An 18,903-nucleotide genomic window follows, 5' to 3' on the forward strand; every position below is an offset into this window, starting at 1 on the left:
CATTACATGTTTTTACGCAACATCTTTGATTAGTATATGCACATATCTGTACATAATTTTAATAAAATCATAAAAATTTATTTAATTTCTGTTCCACTCCCATAAAATTGAAAAGATACACTTTCTGGGTGTTTACGAAGTTCTTGTTAAGTGCTGTGGAGTTGATTCTGACTCATAGTGAGCCCATGACCAACAGAACTAAACACCCCCGCTCCTGCACCATATTCACAATCCTTGCTATGTTTGAGCTCATTGTTGCAGCCACTGTGTCAATCCATCTTGTTGAAGGTCTTCCTCCTTTTCTCTGACCCTCTACCAGCATGATGTCCTTCTCCAGGGACTGATCCCTCCAGATAACATGTTCGAAGTATGTGAGATGAAAATTTGCCATCTTCAATTCTAAAGAGCAATCTGGCTGTGCTTCTTCCACGAGAGTGATAGGAAAGTGGTAAGACCATACCTTGTCAAAGGCAGAAATTTTGTGTCACTTGGAAAAACAGATGTCACTGTAAAAGAAGTGAGGTAGGAGTCCAACTTAATACTTTGTATGTGCGTATTCAATTGTACCACCACCATTTGTTGTTTAAAAAGCTATTCTTTCTCCATTGAATTGTCTTGTCACCTTGTTCTTTTTGAATGTTTGTTAGACTTCATCAGTGAACCCACCTGGATCTGGAGCTTGATTTGTGGAAAGCTTTTTAATTGCTAATTCATCATCTTTGCTTTTAACAGGTTTGTTCAGATTTTGTATTTCTTCTTCTGTCAGTTTCTGTAATTTGTGTCTTTCCAAGAATTTGTCTATTTCTTCTCAGTTATCAAATTGATTAGCATATTCCTGTTCACAGTATTCTCTTATAACCTTTTTTATTTCTATAAGGTGAACTATAATATCCACATTTTTATTCCTGACTTTTGTCATTTGAGGATTCTCTATTTTTCTTTCCACCAGTCTAGCTAAATATTGTCAGTATTGTTCATATTGTTAAGGTATCCACATTTTGGGTCATTTCTTTTCTGTATTGTTATTCTATTATCCATTTTATTTATTTCTACTCTAATCTTTTTTGTTTTCTTCAGATGCTTGCCTTGGGTTAGTTTTATTCTTTTTTTTTATACTTTCCTGTCCATATATGATAGATAGTTATAGATAGCTGCCATTGAGTGGACTGGGACTCATGGTGACCTTATGTACAGAACAAGCTTTCCTCAATCCTGCATTATTCTCAGGATTGCCAACAGTATGTTCAAGATCATTGTTGTTGCTACCATGCCAATCCTTCTCACTGAGGTGTCCCTTGCACTTACTAGGCCTCTGCTTCGCCAAACACATTCTCCTTTAGCAATAGATCTCACCTGATGATGTGTAGAAAGCAAGTGAGTTGGACAATAATGTTATGATCCATAAGGATTGCATTGGGTAATTTTCATAAATAGATCACAAGGTCTTTCTTCATAATCTGTCTTATTCTGAAAGTCCCACTGAAACCTGTCCACCATGGGTGACCCTGCTGATATTTGAAATATGAGGGGCATAGCTTCCAACATTATAGCAACACACAAGCCACCACAGTGTGACAAACTGACAGATGATGGCAAGTACATACATAACATGCAATAAATGTCATTAACTTTCCTTAAAGTGCATGTATCCTTGACATATCTGCCTGAATTAGTTCAATCAGGGTACTTTGTTGATACCTGTCTAAAACCACTTTATTGAAGAAACAGAGATTTGCGGAATGAAAGATGGAGGACAAACTGTTAGAGATTATGGCCTCTAGAGAATCAGGTTTGGTTGGATATTTGGAGGAAAAAGAACTAAGAAAAGGCACACATAACAAGAACTTAATTTGGTTAGGCTTTGATAATCATTAGGTATTATATTATTAATTCTTCATAGCAGCTGTTAGGTTGCTATAATTATAGTCATCATGTTACAGGTGATAGAACTGAAGCATAAAAATTTCAGATAAAAATCACTGATTACGTACATGCCAGTAGCTATTGTAAAGCATTTTTCAAATAACCTGTGAATAATACGCTATTTCTATTACATTTTACAAGAAAGAAGGCTGATTCGAAATCACTGTGTAACTAGATCACATAGCTAATAAGGTAGAATTAGAATTTATACCCAAGTTGTCTGGCTCCATTGCACATTGCTCATGTCATTAAACTTTATGTTATACCACTTCCTCCGCATCTGTACATTGATAAATGATACAAATGCATCCATCTGATACTCTTCATCACTATACAAGACTACCTTGCGGTATATTTTGGAATAAAGGAAAAAAAGAAAAAAAAAACCTAGGAAGAAAAATTAATAAAGTACCGAAAATCTTTATATTTCCCGAAGTTTTCTTCTGAAAATGAACTCCTGGTGGCTTGGCCATGTGACTTGTTTTGACAAGGATTGTGGATGAGGAAGTAAAAACAGGTGAGTTCTGTGCCCAGGCATTGAGAAGTACATTTCTGCTTGTCCCTCTGAGAACTGATGACCTCTGCTATGAGAAGGACGTGCACCCAAGTTCTGAGTCCATTGTTCTGAGAATAAGATACATGAAAAAATTGGAACTAATTTAGTGGACTGGAGCTAAACCCATCTAAGCCCAAACTATAACAATGAAATCCATCCAAACAACAAAAGGGTGAATGAGAAAATATTCTTATTTTTTTGAATCTCAGTGCAGTCTTGTGGTTCCTTATTATATACAACTTCAAAGATCTGATACAGCTACAGTTCATGTATTATGTAAAATGAAATTTAATCTATTTAGAGAGATAAATGTATATATTGGTTTATTTTTCTAATAATAGTCCATTATAAGCACCCTTCCTCTTTTAATTGAATGATGGTGGAAAGGTCTCTGAATGATTGATAAATTACTAGTCTATTTTGAATTCTCCAATAAGTAGCTGTTTAAATCAAACAAATGCTTTTATCCTTTTGATTCTTTTTTTCTCCATCATTTAACATTTTAGTTTTTCAGCAAATGTTTTTCTTAGCATGATGATAAAGTGTGAGAGGAAGAGAAAAGAGAATTGAATAAAATACCTTCGAAAATGTCTGCAATCCACTAAACAACAAACATGTGGCAATTATCAAAGAAGACTGGACATTACAGAAGGAAAATATCAATCTCTACCAAACATGGAACTAAGTAGTGATAATGTTGCTCTAAAATGGAATTTGGAGATATATGTTTGTTCTATTCTCTGAGAAAGTGGAGCAAATACAAAGGTCTGTTATACTGCAATTCTGTCGTGTGTCACAAGGGTGACTCTGTGCACCAATTAACAATTTATTCTCTCTCGTCTCTAAATCTATCCTATCCTTCTCCCTGTTTCATAATAATGAAGCTATATCTTATAAACTTTTCTCCCTTGCAGCTGGCATGATGTTAAGCTTTGTCAGTAGAAGCCATTGCGGAGACACTGCAGGAGGAAGGGCTCTTCTTCCTAGATTTGTGATGCTTCTTCTCCCTTTGCTCCCATGGTGGAGGCGGGGGCTATCAGCTAGATGCATGCAGGACATCTGTGATATTCACACGCCAGCAAGTTTTTGTTGCTTGTCTCAGTCATAGTACCATGACCCCAGCCTCTGCCCACTAGCTCTCTGGTAGGGGGTCTTTTGCTTGCCAGTCTGACTGAGAATCCATCCTCACCAATTCCAGCCTTCTGGCTTACACCTGTTCTGTCCCGGGAAAACCCAGTAAACACCTCTGCCATTCAGTGAGCTGCAGCCACAAAGGGTTGTTTTGAAGTCTGAAACCCAACTATCAAGCTTGTTCCTTCTTTGGGTATTCTCCCTCAGCACTAAGGTATTCTTTATAGTTTTCTTTTATCCCATTTTAGTTACCTATCCCCTACAAATAGTTAATAATTATTTACATAAACTTTCTCTGGTTTCTGTCTCCTAACTGGACTCAGATTTATACACCTTACCATTAGGGACGGTGTGTCCTCATTTTAAACAACCTCAAGGGCTAGGAGACACCAACTCAATTGAAAATTGAATTAATTTATTCATTTTATTGATGACATGAACATAACAGTTCTTGATAATACTGTGATTTGCAGTTTACACATAATTTCAACAAATAGCAGAAGCATAATAAAGTATAATATGTGCCTGTATATATGAGTAAAATAATTTAGTCACAAAAGGACAAACTTATGATCCTACTTATATGAAATATGTAGATTAGGCAAATGTATAAAGATCAGAATTGGTTAGTGGTTATAAAGTCAGGAGAGAAGGGAGAAAGGGGGGGGTTATTGCTTAGGAGATATTGAGCTTCTGTTAAAGGTGGTGGAAACACTTGGAAATGGAGAGTGGTGATGGATACACAACATGATGAACATAACTAATGTCACTAAATTGTACGTGTAAAAATGGCAAATTTCTTATTTTGTATATATATAATTTTTTAAGCTAATATGAATTAAAATTGTACTAAAAAAATTGTATGCCTGTAGAAGAATCTAGAAATATCCACTCATAGATAGGGAATAGCATCATACCAAACTTAGGGAAATGATCGTGCCTGGTGCTTACAAACATATGTTTTTAATTCTAAGCAGTATTCAGAAGAAATCTTGTTATGATAAGTATTAAAAAATGTGCAATTCTTGTCCCTCTCTGGAAATATTGAAATCCTGTAATACAGAGAATAACATTAGTTTTAAGAACAGATATATGTATATTTAAATATATATATGAAAATATTCATGGAGTTATCCTTTTTAATAATGTATTAATATTGATAATATATAACTTAATAATATAATATTTCAATATTAAATAATTTATGCAGACCTACAGTTGTATATCTAAACTTGAGTATTTCCTCTACTATTTGTCAATGAAAACTTAAATAATTGTAGTTTTATAATTGTTCATATATTGCTTATTCTCAAGTTATAAAATAGAGGAATTTCAAAACTCTTACAGTTTGGAGGAGAAAGTTGAATTGCCACTAAATTCCATCCATATTAAGACACCGAAATACCTCAGGAAATTCTAGGAGAAAACAATTTTAAGAGAAATCAAATATATTAAATTTTTTGGTGTATCAAATAAAGTGAATCCTTTCTTGCTATACAAAGCCCCTCAATTTGTTCACATAGTGAGTGTTTCACACCAGAAACTTTACAGACATTAATTGGTGTGACTGAGTAAAAGGATCAGATTGACAAAAACAATACTTCCAGGGCTCTGGAAATTCATCAAAGTCCAACAATAATTTGAAAAAGACTTATTCCTGGAAAGCTGGTAGATATTGAAGTAAGAATTGCACACATCTGCACTATTCCTGCCCAGGCTGCTCCCAATCCTTTCCCCACCCCAGCTAAGTGAGAACACTTTCAGATTTTACAGCATGGGGAAGCCTGCAAAAGTCAGCAGTGTGACTGCCAGAAGGGGCAGATTTGACTGCAGGCGAGAAGTGGGGATAAAAACCCACAGGATTTGCAGCTCGAAGTACTGAAATCTATAGCAAATGAATTAGTAAAACCCACAAATTCTCTAGCCTGAGTGTGGTCTTCATGCGAGTGAGCAGAGTACCAGCCATATTTTTTTTTCCCAGCCGTAAATTTAACACAAAGATCCTAAAAATGAGAGTCCAATACAAGAGATGACATTAGCTCTCTACACATTCTTGGCTAACTGAATAAATATTACATTTTCAAAGGACACCTAGAAGTTCCCAATAAAAAGTAAAAGCCGATGGAGACCTGAGAGCTTGCTGCAAAGTTATGAGCACTTCCCAACACATACACACAGATACACACACCATATCAAAAGACAGAGGAAGGAAGTTCTATAGAGCTGAAGTCTTTGAATATGACCTCTGCTTGAAGCATTGGCTAACAACAAAGCTATGCAGTCACAAGGAAAACTCCTAGGAAGCCAGGCTGAAAAATATAAATAAAACATAATAGAAAATTGGCAAAGGACTTGAATAGATATTTCATCAAAAAAGAAATACACAGAGGCGGGGCCAAGATGGCGGACTAGGTGGACGCTACCGCGGATCCCTCTTGCAACAAAGACTCAGAAAAACAAGGAAATCGATCACGTACATAACAATCTACGAACTCTGAACAACAAGCACAGACTTAGAGACGGAAAACGAACAAATACGGGCAGACAGCGACCGTTTTCAGAACCAGGAGCCAGCGTACCAGCCGACTACCTGGAAAATCTAGTTTCCCGGTGATGGCTCGGAGACAGCAGTCCATATCAAACCACATAAAGAAACAGACCATGACAGCATCTCCAACGCCATAAACAACAGAATCTAAATCTTTCCCAAATGAAGATACAATCCTGGAATTATCAGATACAGAATATAAAAAACTAATTTACAGAATGCTTAAAGATATCACAAATGAAATTAGGATAAATGCAGAAAAAGCCAAGGAACACACTGATAAAACTGTTGAAGAACTCAAAAAGATTATTCAAGAACATAATGGAAAAATTAACAAGTTGCAAGAATCCATAGAGAGACAGCATGTAGAAATCCAAAAGATTAACAATAAAATTACAGAATTTGACAACGCAATAGGAAGTCAGAGGAGCAGACTCGAGCAATTAGAATCTAGACTGGGACTTCTGGAGGACCAGGGAATTGACACCGATATAGCTGCAAAAAAAATCAGATAAAAGAATTAAAAAAAATGAAGAAACCGTAAGAATCATGTGGGACTCTATCAAGAAGGATAACTTGCGAGTGATTGGAGTCCCAGAACAGGGAGGGGGGACAGAAAACACAGAGAAAATAGTTGAAGAACTCCTGACACAAAACTTCCCTGACATCATGAAAGACGAAAGGATATCTATCCAAGATGCTCATCGAACCCCATTTAAGATTGATCCAAAAAGAAAAACACCAAGACATATTATCATCAAACTTGCCAAAACCAAAGACAAACAGAAAATTTTAAAAGCAGCCAGGGAGAAAAGAAAGGTTTCCTTCAAGGGAGAATCAATAAGAATATGTTCAGACTACTCAGCAGAAACCATGCAGGCAAGAAGGGAATGGGACGAAGTATACAGAGCACTGAAGGAGAAAAACTGCGAACCAAGGATCATAAATCCAGCAAAACTCTCTCTGAAATATGAAGGAGAAATTAAGATATTTACAGATAAACACTAGTTTAGAGAATTTGCAAAAACTAAACCAAGACTGCAAGAAATGCTGAAGGAGATTGTTTGGCCGGATGACCAATGATATCAAGTACCAGCACAATACAAGGTCACAAAACAGAACGTCCTGATATCAACGCAACTCAAATAGGGAAAGCACAAAAACAAACAAATTAAGACTAATTCTAAAAAATAAATAAATAAACAATATAATACACATAACAGGAAATCATGGAAATCAATAGATAAACGATCACAATAATCAAAAAGAGGGACTAAATATAGGAGGCATTGAACTGCCAGATGGAGAGTGATACAAGGCGATATAGAAGGATACAAGGTAGGTTTTTACTTAGAAAAATAGGGGTAAATAAAAAGGTAACAACAAAAAGGAATATCAATTCCATAACTCAAGAAAAAAGCCAAGAAAAACGTAACGACTCAACAAACACAAAGTTAAACATTATGAAAATGAAGATCTCACAAGCTACTAAGAAAAACGTCTCAGCACAAAAAACTATGTGGAAAAATGAAATGGCCAACAACACACATGAAAAGGCATCAAAATGACAGCACTAAAAACTTACTTATCTATAATTACGCTGAATGTAAAAGGACTAAATGCACCAATAAAGAGACAGAGAGTCACGGACTGGATAAAAAAACACGATCCATCTATATGCTGCCTACAAGAGACACACCTTAGACTTAGAGACACAAACAAACTAAAACTCAAAGGATGGAAAAAAATATATCAAGCAAACAATAAGCAAAAAATAAGAGGAGTAGCAATATTAATTTCTGATAAAATAGACTTTAGACTTAAATCCGCCACAAAGGATAAAGAAGGACACTATATAATGATAAAAGGGACAATTGATCAGGAAGACATAACCATATTAAATATTTATGCAACTAATGACAGGACTGCAAGATGCATAAATCAAATTTTAACAGAATTGAAAAGTGAGGTAGACACCTCCACGTATATAGTAGGAGACTTCAACACACCACTTTCGGAGAAGGACAGGACATCCAGTAAGAAGCTCAATAGAGACACGGAAGACCTACTTACAACAATCAAACAACTTGACCTCATTGACTTATGCAGAACTCTCCACCCAACTGCTGCAAAGTATACTTTTTTTTCTAGTGCACATGGAACATTCTCTAGAATAGACCACATATTAGGTCATAAAACAAACCTTTGCAGAATCCAAAACATCGAAATATTACAAAGCATCTTCTCAGACTACAAGGCAATGAAGCTAGAAATCAATAACAGAAAAACTAGGGAAAAGAAATCAAATACTTGGAAAATGAACAATACCCTCCTGAAAAAAGACTGGGGTATAGAAGACATCAAGGAGGGAATAAGGAAATTCTTAGAAAGCAACGAGAATGAAAATACTTCCTATCAAAACCTCTGGGACACAGCAAAAGCAGTGCTCAGAGGCCAATTTATATCGATAAATGCACACATACAAAAAGAAGAAAGAGCCAAAATCAGAGAACTGTCCCGACAACTTGAACAAATAGAAAGTGAGCAACAAAAGAACCCATCAGGCACCAGAAGAAAACAAATCATAAAAATTAGAGCTGAACTAAATGAATTAGAGAACAGAAAAACAATTGAAACAATTAACAAAGCCAAAAGCTGGTTCTTTGAAAAAATTAACAAAATTGATAAACCATTGGCTAGACTGACTAAAGAAAAACAGGAAAGGAAACAAATAACCCGAATAAGAAACAAGAAGGACCACATCACAACAGAACCAAATGAAATCAAAAGAATCATATCAGATTACTACATAAAATTGTACTCTAACAAATTTGAAAACCTAGAAGAAATGGATAAATTCTTGGAACAACACTACCTACCTAAACTAACACATTCAGAAGTAGAACAACTAAATAGACCCATAACAAAAAAAGAGATTGAAACGGTAATCAAAAAACTTCCAACATAAAAAAGTCCTGGCCCACACGGCTTCACTGCAGAGTTCTACCAAACCTTCAGAGAAGACTTAACACCACTACTACTGAAGGTATTTCAAAGTATAGAAAAAGATGGAATACTACCCAACTCATTCTATGAAGCTACCATCTCCCTGATACCAAAACCAGGTAAAGACATTACAAAAAAAGAAAATTTTAGACCTATATCCCTCATGAACATAGATGCAAAAATCCTCAACAAAATTCTAGCCAATAGAATCCAACAACACATCAAAAAAATAATACACCCTGATCAAGTGGGATTTATACCAGGTACACAAGGCTGGTTTAATATCAGAAAAACCATTAATGTAATCCATCACATAAATAAAACAAAAGACAAAAACCAAATGATCTTATCAATAGATGCAGAAAAGGCATTTGACAAAGTTCAACACCCATTTATGATAAAAACTCTTACCAAAATAGGAATTGAAGGAAAATTCCTCAACATAATAAAGGGCATATATGCAAAGCCAACGGCCAATATCACTCTAAATGGAGAGAACCTGAAAGGATTTCCCTTGAGAACGGGAACCAGACAAGGATGCCCTTTATCACCGCTCTTATTCAACATCGTACTTGAAGTCCTAGCCAGGGCAATTAGGCTAAACAAAGAAATAAAGTGTATCCAGATTGGTAAGGAGGAAGTAAAGCTATCACTATTTGCAGATGACATGATCGTATACACGGAAAACCCTAAGGAATCCTCCAGAAAACTACTGAAACTAATAGAAGAGTTTGGAAGAGTCTCAGGATATAAAACAAACATACAAAAATCACTTGGATTCCTCTACATCAACGAAAAGAACACCGAAGAGGAAATAACCAAATCAATACCATTCACAGTAGCCCCCAAGAAGATAAAATACTTAGGAATAAATCTTACCAAGGATGTAAAAGACCTATACAAAGAAAACTATAAGACTCTGCTATAAGAAATTCAAAAGGACATACTTAAGTGGAAAAACATACCCTGCTCATGGATAGGAAGACTTAACATAGTAAAAATGTCTATTCTACCAAAAGCCATTTATACATATAACGCACTTCCAATCCAAATACCAATGTCATACTTTAAGGGGATAGAGAAACAAATCACTAATTTCATATGGAAAGGAAAGAACCCCCGGATAAGTAAAGCAATACTGAAAAAGAAGAAGAAAGTGGGAGGTCTCACCCTACCTGATTTCAGAACCTATTATATAGCTACAGTAGTCAAAACAACCTGGTACTGGTACAACAACAGGCACATAGACCAATGGAACAGAATTGAGAACCCAGATATAAATCCATCCACGTATGAGCAGCTGATATTTGACAAAGGACCAGTGTCAGTCAATTGGGGAAATGATAGTCTTTTTAACAAATGGTGCTGGCATAACTGGATATCCATTTGCAAAAGAATGAAACAGGACCCATACCTCACACCATGCACAAAAACTAACTCCAAGTGGATCAAAGACCTAAACATAAAGACTAAAACGATAAAAATCATGGAAGAAAAAATAGGGACAACCCTAGGAGCCCTAATACAAGGCATAAACAGAATACAAAACATTACCAAAAATGATGAAGAGAAACCAGATAACTGGGAGCTCCTAAAAATCAAACACCTATGCTCATCTAAAGACTTCACCAAAAGAGTAAAAAGACCACCTACAGACTGGGAAAGAATATTCAGCTATGACATCTCAGACCAGCGCCTGATCTCTAAAATCTACATGATTCTGTCAAAACTCAACCACAAAAAGACAAACAACCCAATCAAGAAGTGGGCAAAGGATATGAACACACATTTCACTAAAGAAGATATTCAGGCAGCCAACAGATACATGAGAAAATGCTCTCGATCATTAGCCATTAGAGAAATGCAAATTAAAACTACGATGAGATTCCATCTGACTGGCATTAATTCAAAAAACACAAAATAATAAATGTTGGAGAGGCTGCGGAGAGATTGGAACTCTCATACACTGCTGGTGGGATTGTAAGATGGTACAACCACTTTGGAAATCCATCTGGCGTTATCTTAAACAGTTAGAAATAGAACTACCATACAACCCAGAAATCCCACTCCTCGGAATATACCCTAAAGATACAAGAGCCTTCACACAAACAGATATATGCACACCCATGTTTATTGCAGCTCTGTTTACAATAGCAAAAAGCTAGAAGCAACCAAGATGTCCATCAACGGACGAATGGGTAAATAAATTGTGGTATATTCACACAATGGAATACTATGCATCGATAAAGAACAGTGACGAATCACTGAAACATTTCATAACATGGAGGAATCTGGAAGGCATTATGCTGAGCGTAATGAGTCAGTTGCAAAAGGACAAATATTGTATAAGACCACTATTATAAGATCTTGAGAAATAGAAAAAACGGAGAAGAACACAGACTTATGTGGTTACAAAGGGGGGAGGGAGGGAGGGAGGGAGAGGGCTTTTTATTGATCAATCTGTAGATAAGAACTGCTTTGGGTGAAGGGAAAGACAACACTCAAAACAAGGAAGGTCAGCCTAATTGGACTGGATTAAAAGTAAAGAGGTTTCCGGGATAAAATGAAAGCTTCAAAGGTCAGCGAAGCAGGGGCTGGGGTCTGGGGAACTTGGTTTGAGGGGACTTCTAAGTCAATGGGCAAAACAATTCTATTATGAAAACACTCTGCATCCCACTTTGAATTGTGGCGCCTGGGGTCCTAAATGCCAACAAGCGGCCATCTAAAATACATTAATTGGTCTCAACCCACCTGGAGCAAAGGCAAAGGAAGAACACCAAGGTCACATGACAACTAAGAACCCAAGAGACAGAAAGGGCCACATGAACCAGAGACCTACATTATCGTGAGACCAGAAGAACTAGTTGGTGCCTGGCCACAATCGATGTCTGTCCTGTCAGGGAGCACAACAGACAACTCCTGAGGGAACAGGAGACCAATGGGATACAGACCCCAAATTCTCATTAAAAGACCACACCTAATGGTATGATTGCGACTAGAGGAATCCCAGAGACAATGCTCCCCAGAGCTTCTGATGGCACAGGACAGGAACCATCCCCGAAGACAACTCATCAGGCATGAAAAGGACTGGTCAGTGGGGGGGAGAGAGATGCTGATGAAGAGTGAGCTAATTAAATCAGGTGGACACTGGAGAGTGTGTTGGCAACTCTTAACTGGAGGGGGGATGGGAAGATAGGGAGAGAGGGAAGATGGCAAAATTGGCACGAAACGAGAGACTGTAAGGGCTGACTCAATAGGGGGAGAGCAAGTGGGAGAAGGGAGTAAGATGTACGTAAACCTACATGTGACAGACTGATTGGAATGGTAAATGTTCACTTGAAGCTTAATAAAAATTAAAAAAAAAAAAAAAGAAATACACTTTTTTTTCTAGCGCACATGGAACATTCTCTAGAATAGACCACATATTAGGTCATAAAACAAACCTTTGCAAAATCCAAAACATCGACATACTACAAAGCATCTTCTCAGACCACAAGGCCATAAAAGTGGAAATCAATAACAGAAAAATTAGGGAAGAGAAATCAAATACTTGGAAACTGAACAATACCCTCCTGAAAAAAGCCTGAGTTATAGAAGACATTAAGGAGGGAATAAGGAAATTCGTAGAATGCAACGAGAATGAAAATATTTCCTATCAAAACCTCCGGGATACAGCAAAAGCAGTGCTCAGAGGCCAATTTATATCGATAAATGCACACATACAAAAAGAAGAAAGAGCCAAAATCAGAGAACTGTCCCGACAACTTGAACAAATAGAAAGTGAGCAACAAAAGAATCCATCAGGCACCAGAAGAAAACAAATAATAAAACTTAGAGCTGAACTAAATGAAATAGAGAACAGAAAAACAATTGAAAGAATTAACAAAGCCAAAAGCTGGTTCTTTGAAAAAATTAACAAAATTGATAAACCATTGGCCAGACTGACTAAAGAAATACAGGAAAGGAAACAAATAACCCGAATTAGAAACGTGATGGGCCACATCACAACAGACCCAACTGAAATTAAAAGAATTATATCAGATTATTATGAAAAATTGTACTCTAACAAATTTGAAAACCTAGAAGAAATGGATGAATTCCTGGAAAAACACTACCTACCTAAACTAACACAATCCGAAGTAGAACAACTAATTAGACCCATAACAAAAAAAGAGATTGAAACGGTAATCAAAAAACTCTCAACAAAAAAAAAGCCCTGGCCCGGATGGCTTTACTGCAGAGTTCTACCAAACCTTCAGAGAAGAGTTAACACCACTACCACTAAAGGTATTTCAAAGCATAGGAAATGACGGAATACTACCCAACTCATTCTATGAATCCACCATTTCCCTGATACCAAAACCAGGTAAGGACATCACAAAAAAAGAAAATTACAGACCGATATCCCTCATGAACATAGATGCAAAAATCCTCAACAAAATTCTAGCCAATAGAATTCAACAACATATCAAAAAATTAATCCACCATGACCAAGTGGGATTTATAACAGGTATGCAAGGCTGGTTTAATATTAGAAAAATCATTAATGTAATCCACCGTATAAATAAAACAAAACAACAAAAACCACATGATCTTATCAATTGATGCAGAAAAGGCATTTGACAAAGTCCAACACCCATTTATGATAAAAACTCTCACCAAAATAGGAATTGAAGGAAAATTCCTCAACATAATAAAGGGCATCTATGCAAAGCCAACAGCCAACATCACTCTAAATGGAGAGAGCCTGAAAGCATTTCCCTTGAGAACAGGAACCAGACAAGGATGCCCTTTAACACCGCTCTTAGTCAACATTGTGCTAGAGATCCTAGCCGGAGCAATCGGGCTAGACAAAGAAATAAAGGGCATCCAGATTGGCAAGGAGGAAGTAAAATTATCTCTATTTGCAGATGACATGATCTTATACACAGAAAACCTGAAGGACTCCTCCAGAAAACTACTGAAACTAATAGAAGAGTTTGGCAGAGTCTCAGGTTATAAGATAAACATACAAAAATCACTTGGATTCCTCTACATCAACAAAAAGAACATCGAAGAGGAAATCACCAAATCAATACCATTCACAGGAGCCCCCAGGAAGATAAAATACTTAGGAATAAATCTTACCAAGGGTGTAAAAGACCTATACAAAGAAAACTACAAAGCTCTACTACAAGAACCTAAAAAGGACCTACTTAAGTGGAAAAACATACCTTGCTCATGGATAGGAAGACTTAACATAGTAAAAATGTCTATTCTACTAAAAGCCATCTATACATACAATGCACTTCCGATCCAAATTCCAATGTCATTTTTTAATGTGATGGAGAAACAAATCACCAACTTCATATGGAAGGGAAAGAAGCCTCGGAGAAGCAAAGCATTACTGAAAAAGAAGAAGAAAGTGGGAGGCCTCACTCTACCTGATTTTAGAACCTATTATACAGCCACAGTAGTCAAAACAGCCTGGTACTGGTACAACAAGAGGCACATAGACCAATGGAACAGAATTGAGAACCCAGATATAAATCCATCCACATATGAGCAGCTGATATTTGACAAAGGCCCAGTGTCTGTTAATTGGGGAAAAGATAGTCTTTTTAACAAATGGTGCTGGCATAACTGGATATCCATTTGCAAAAGAATGAAACAGGACCCATACCTCACACCATGCACAAAAACTAACTCCAAGTGGATCAAAGACCTAAACATAAAGACTAAAACGATAAAGATCATGGAAGAAAAAATAGGGACAACCTTAGGAGCCCTAATACAAGGCAAAAACAGAATACAAAACATTACCAAAAATGACGAAGAGAAACTAGATAACTGGGAGCTCCTAAAAATCAAACACCTATGCTCATCTAAAGACTTCACCAAAAGAGTAAAAAGACCACCTACAGACTGGGAAAGAATTTTCAGCTATGACATCTCTGACCAGCGCCTGATCTCTAAAATCTATATGATTCTGTCAAAACTCAACCACAAAAAGACAGACAACCCAATCAAGAAGTGGGCAAAGGATATGAACACGCACTTCACTAAAGAAGATATTCAGGCAGCTAACAGATACATGAGAAAATGCTCTCGATCATTAGCCATTAGAGAAATGCAAATTAAAACTACGATGAGATTCCATCTTACTCCAACAAGGCTGGCATTAATCCAAAAAACACAAAATAATCAATGTTGGACAGGCTGCGGAGAGATTGGAACTCTTATACACTGCTGGTGGGAATGTAAATTGGTACAACCATTTTGGAAATCTATCTGGCGTTATCTTAAACAGTTAGAAATAGAACTACCATACAACCCAGAAATCCCACTCCTCAGAATATACCCTAGAGAAATAAGAGCCTTCACAAGAACAGATATATGCGCACCCATGTTTATTGCAGCTCTGTTTACAATAGCAAAAAGCTGGAAGCAACCAAGGTGTCCATCAACGGATGAATGGGTAAATAAATTGTGGTATATTCACACAATGGAATACTACCCATCGATAAAGAACAGTGACGAATCTGTGAAACATTTCATAACATGGAGGAACCTGGAAGGCATTATGCTGAGCAAAATTAGTCAGAGGCAAAAGGACAAATATTGTATAAGACCACTATTATAAGATCTTGAGAATAGTATAAACTGAGAAGAACACATACTTTTGTGGTTACGAGGGAGGGAGGGAGGGAAGATGGGAGAGGGTTATTTACTGATTAGTTAGTAGATAAGAACTGCTTTAGGTGAAGGGAGGACAATACTCAATACATGGAAGGTCAGCTCAACTGGACTGGACCAAAAGCAAAGAAGTTTCCAGGATAAACCGAATGCTTCACAGGTCAGCGGAGCAAGGGCAGGTGTTTGGGGACCAAGGTTTAATACATTATTTCTATTACGTTTTACAGGAAAGAAGATGGATTCAAAACAACTATGTAACTAGGGCACATAGCTAATAGGGTAGAATTAGTATTTATACCCAGGTAGTCTGGCTCCATTGGACATTGCTCATGTCACTAAACGTTACACTATACTGCTTCTTCCCCACCTGAACTTTGATAAAGAATGCTCACAAACGCATCCATCTGATACTCTTCATCACTATATAAGACTACCTTGCAGTATATTTTGGAGTAAAGGTAGCAAAAACCTAGCAAGAAAAATTAATAAAGTACTGAAAATCTTTATATTTCACATTTTCTTATTTAAATACACTCCTGGTGGCTTGGCCATGTGACTTGTTTTGACAAGGATTTGGGGTGAGACAGTGAAAATATGTGAGTTCTGTGCCCAGGCATCGAGAAGTACATTTCTGCTTGCCCCTCTGAGAACTGACGACCTCTGCTATGAGAAGGGCGTGCACCCATATTCTGAGCCCACTGTTCTGAGAATAAGATATATAGAAAAATCTGAACTAAATTAGTGGACTGGAGCTAAACCCATCTAAGCGCAACGTATAACAACTGCAACCCATCCAGACAACAACTGGGTGAATGAGAAAATAATCTTAATTTCTTTTTTTGATTCTCAGTGCTATCTTGTGGTTGCTTATTATACAACTTCGATATCTGATACAGCTATAGTTCAGGGATTATATGGAATGAAATTTTAGTCTATATAAAGAGATAAATGTATATATTGGTTTATTTTGCTGATAATAGTCAGTGATAAGCACCCTTCCTCTTTTAATTGAATGATGGTGGAAAGGTCTCTGAATGATTGATAAATTACTAGTCTATTTTGAATCTTGCAAATAAGTAGCTGTTTATATCAAACAAACACTTTTATCCTTTTGATTCTTTTTTGTCTTCAACATTTAACATTTAAGTTTTTTATCAAAGCATTTTTCTTAGCCTGATGGTAAAGTGTGAGAGAAGGAGGAGGATAGAGAATTGAATAAAATACCTTCCAAAATGTCTGAAGTCCAGTAACAGAAACTGCAGACGTGTGACAATTATCAAGGGAGACTGGACATTACCCAAGGAAAATATCAATCTCTACAAAAAATGGAACTTAGTAGTGACAATGTTGCACTAAAATGGAATTTGGAGATACGCCTTGGTTCTATTCTCTGAGGGAGAGGAGGAAATACAAAGGTCCGTTACACTGCAATTCTGTCCTGTGTCACAATGGTGACTTTGTGTGCCAATTAACAATTTATTCTCTCTCATCTCCAAATCTATCCTATCCTTTGCTCTGTTTCATAATAATGAAGCTATATCCTATAAACTTTTCTCCCTTGCAGCTGGCATGATGTTAAGCTTTGTCAGCAGAAGCCATTGGAGAGACACTGCAGGAGGAAGGGCTCTTCTTCCTGGATTTGTGATGCTTCTTCTCCTTTTGCTCCTGTGGTGGGGGGTTGGGGCTGTCAGCTAGATGCATGCAGGACATGCGTGGTATTCAGCCATCAGCAAGTTTTTGTTGCCAGTCCCAGTCATAGTTCCTGTTCCCCTTCTGCTGCCCAAATGCTCTCTGGTAAGGGGGTCTTTCTGCTTGCCAGTCTGGCTGAGATTCCATCCTCACCAATTCCAGCCTTCTGGCTTGGACCTGTTCTGTCTGTCCCAGGACATCCCAGTGAACACCTCTGCCATTCAGTAAGCGGCAGCCACACAGTTTTGAAGTCTGAAACCCAACTATCGAGTTTGTTCCTTCTTTGGGTGTTCTCCCTCAGCATTAAGGTATTCTTCATAGTTTTCTTTTATCCCATCTTAGTTACCTATCCCGTACAAATAGTTAATAATTATTTACATGAACTTTCTCTGGTATCTGTCTCCTAACCGGGCTCTGATTTACACACCTTACCACTAGGGATGGTGTGTCCTCATTTTAAACAACTTCAAGGGCTAGGAGACACCAACTCATTTGAAAATTGAATGAATTTATTCATTTTATTGATGACATGAAAATAACAGCTCGTGATAATTTTGTGATTTGTAATTTATACATAATTTATTTAAACAAATAGCAGAAGCATAATAAATGTATAATATTTCTCTCTTCTGAGTAAAATAATTCAGTCACAAAAAGACAAACATATGATCCTACTTATATGATATATCTAGATTAGACAAATGTATAAAGATCAAAGTTGATTAGTGGTTATAAAGTCAAGAGGGAAGGGAGAAAAGGGGGGTTATTGTCTAGGAGACATTGAGCTTCTGCTAAGGGTGATGGAAACATGGGGCAACAGATAGTGGTGATGGATGCATAACATGATGAACGTAACTAATGTCACTAAATTGTACATGCAAAAATGTCAAAATGGCAAATTTCTTATTTTATATATATATAATTTTTTAAAGTTTATATAAATTAAAATTGTACTAAAAAACAATTGTATGGTTATAGAAGAAACTAGAAATACATGTTAATAGATGGGGAATAGCATCATACCTAACTTAGGGAAATGATCTTGCCTGGTGCTTACAAACATATGTTTTTAATTCTAAGCAGGATCCACAAGAAATCTTGTTACTGTAAATATTAAAATATGTGCAAATCTTGTCCTTCTCTGGACATATTGACATCCTGTAATACAGAGAATAAAATTATTTTTCAGAACAGATATATGCATATTTAAATATGTATGCAAATAATATTCATGGAGTTATCCTTTAATAATGTATTAGTATTGATAATATATAACTTAATAATACAATAAATATTTCAATCTTAAATCATTTATGTAGACCTACAGTTATATATGTGAACCTGAGTATTTCCTCTACTATTTGTCAATGAAGAC

At 36.6% G+C, this 18,903-nt stretch overlaps 1 protein-coding gene across 1 annotated transcript in view; it reads right to left on the minus strand.

The window, feature by feature from the left end:
• Positions 1-4,965: 4,965 nt before the first annotated feature.
• Positions 4,966-18,903, minus strand: part of LOC126076252 (NKG2-A/NKG2-B type II integral membrane protein-like) — a 29,355-nt gene continuing 15,417 nt past the window's right edge. The window contains exons 6-7 of the mRNA XM_049884829.1: positions 18,552-18,686; positions 4,966-5,026 (exon numbers count right to left, since the gene is read on the minus strand). Coding sequence (XP_049740786.1) covers positions 18,557-18,686 — 130 coding nt within the window. The 3' untranslated portion in view covers positions 4,966-5,026; positions 18,552-18,556. The remainder of the gene's footprint in view (positions 5,027-18,551; positions 18,687-18,903) is intronic.

Source organism: Elephas maximus, chromosome 4 (assembly GCF_024166365.1).
Source record: "Elephas maximus indicus isolate mEleMax1 chromosome 4, mEleMax1 primary haplotype, whole genome shotgun sequence".
In the NCBI taxonomy this organism is placed as follows: Eukaryota; Metazoa; Chordata; class Mammalia; order Proboscidea; family Elephantidae; genus Elephas; species Elephas maximus.